Source organism: Limulus polyphemus, unplaced genomic scaffold (assembly GCF_000517525.1).
Source record: "Limulus polyphemus unplaced genomic scaffold, Limulus_polyphemus-2.1.2 Scaffold8877, whole genome shotgun sequence".
NCBI classification, from domain to species: Eukaryota; Metazoa; Arthropoda; class Merostomata; order Xiphosura; family Limulidae; genus Limulus; species Limulus polyphemus.
In genome coordinates, this window is record NW_013674487.1 from 1 (window position 1) to 1,701 (window position 1,701).

The 1,701-nt window shown below is 31.1% G+C and overlaps 1 protein-coding gene across 5 annotated transcripts in view; it reads right to left on the minus strand.

Annotated features, from left to right (window-relative positions):
• Positions 1-1,358: 1,358 nt before the first annotated feature.
• Positions 1,359-1,701, minus strand: part of LOC106475617 (nuclear pore complex protein Nup153-like) — a 27,790-nt gene continuing 27,447 nt past the window's right edge. For all 5 annotated transcript variants that reach the window (XM_013936294.1, XM_013936293.1, XM_022379684.1 and 2 more), the window contains one exon: positions 1,359-1,697. In XM_013936294.1, the coding sequence (XP_013791748.1) occupies positions 1,598-1,697 (100 nt within the window). In that variant the 3' untranslated portion in view covers positions 1,359-1,597. The remainder of the gene's footprint in view (positions 1,698-1,701) is intronic.

Here is a 1,701-nt window from a genome sequence, read left to right on the forward strand (position 1 = left end):
CAAAACTATTAATCCAATTCTGTCAAACTGTGCACGTTCATCTTTACCTTCAGTCTTTAATTGTTTTCCTGTCCCTAGCATCTTGTTTAACCCAATTCTGTCAAACTGTGCACGTTCATCTTTACCTTCAGTCTTTAATTGTTTTCATGTCCCTAGCATCTTGTTTAACCCAATTCTGTCAAACTGTGCACGTTCATCTTTACCTTCAGTTTTTAATTGTTTTCCTGTCCCTAGCATCTTGTTTAACCCAATTCTGTCAAACTGTGCACGTTCATCTTTATCTTCAGTCTTTAATTTTTTCCTGTCCCTAGCATCTTGTTTGTTGCTTGACAAACAGTAAATTTTCCTAATTTATTACTCGTATATCCAAATGTATTAAGTTATCGTCTTTGGTTAACGTGATGTATTCAGTCATTCACTCATGCAAGTCCAACTGTTTCTACAAAGATTCATATATAATAAATAGTGCCGTATTATCAGAAACCTTTACGTATATATTTTAGTTACTGTCAATGAAACATTTTATATAATTCAATAAATTGTTTGATTTGATTTTTTACATTTATCTCCAAATTACTGATATTATAAGTTTATTCATGTGGATTTTTCCTTAATTGTAACTGTTGATATTCTACCTGTCTCTTAGAGATATCACCTGTCAATGACTCCTGATAAAGCTATAATATGCATCGTAACATCATATGCTATAGCCAATGCTTAGTGATGTATAGATTGTTTTTTAACAAATTATTGATAAATTATTATTCTATATACTAATTGTACTTAGTTTTCAATAATTAACTGAAGTACAGATATGAAATAAAAGTAATAACTCATTAAAACTGTGCTCATTTATTCTACCTTTGAACTGCCAGGCTTTACAGAAATAACGTACTATTAATTTTTGTTTTGATACATTTTCAATTTTTCCTACACAACATGACAATAATATAATATACCCTTCATGGGGACTGTTTTAATAATAACTTAAGAAATTTAAATCTATAGTAAAATGATCCTCCTAATCTAGTTTTTAGGAAGAATCAAAGACTTGTCTAGAGCCATTACATTCTGTTTATGTGGAAAAATTAACAGTAAACACAAATACTGGTGTAGACATGCTACAAAATTAACCTGTATGAGCTTTTATGGCACTAAGATAATATATTTTTTTGCCATCCATGTCCTAGAAGCATTACTAAATCACACGAAATTCACCGACTTTTTCTTGGTTTTGTCTGTAAAATGAAATTCTAATGTTTCCCTGGCCAGGAACGCAAAATATAAAATTCACTGCTTTTCCCAGTTTTCCTGACCTGTGAAGACCATTAAAAAAGAATAACCAAAAGAGACAGACATGATATGAAGAAAAAAAAAGTTTTATTTATACTGGCTAATTTTTCATGGTTAAAAAAATCAAAATTCAACCTACACTCTGCTACAGGGAGTTTTTTCACTTTAAAATATGTCAAATCTGTCCACTATATAATTTGTATCATGTTTCTCAGAGCCTGTCTTAAAATACATATTGTACAATACAAAGCACTTTGTGCTTTCTAGTGTCGTGTTACACAACACATTTAACATATTTGCTTTTTCATTGCTTGCGAGCCGTTGTTCTTCTAACAGCTCGCCTGAACTTCCGAGGTGGATTTTTATTGTTTACAGAAACACTGAAGGGATTTTCTGAAGAAGACCTGG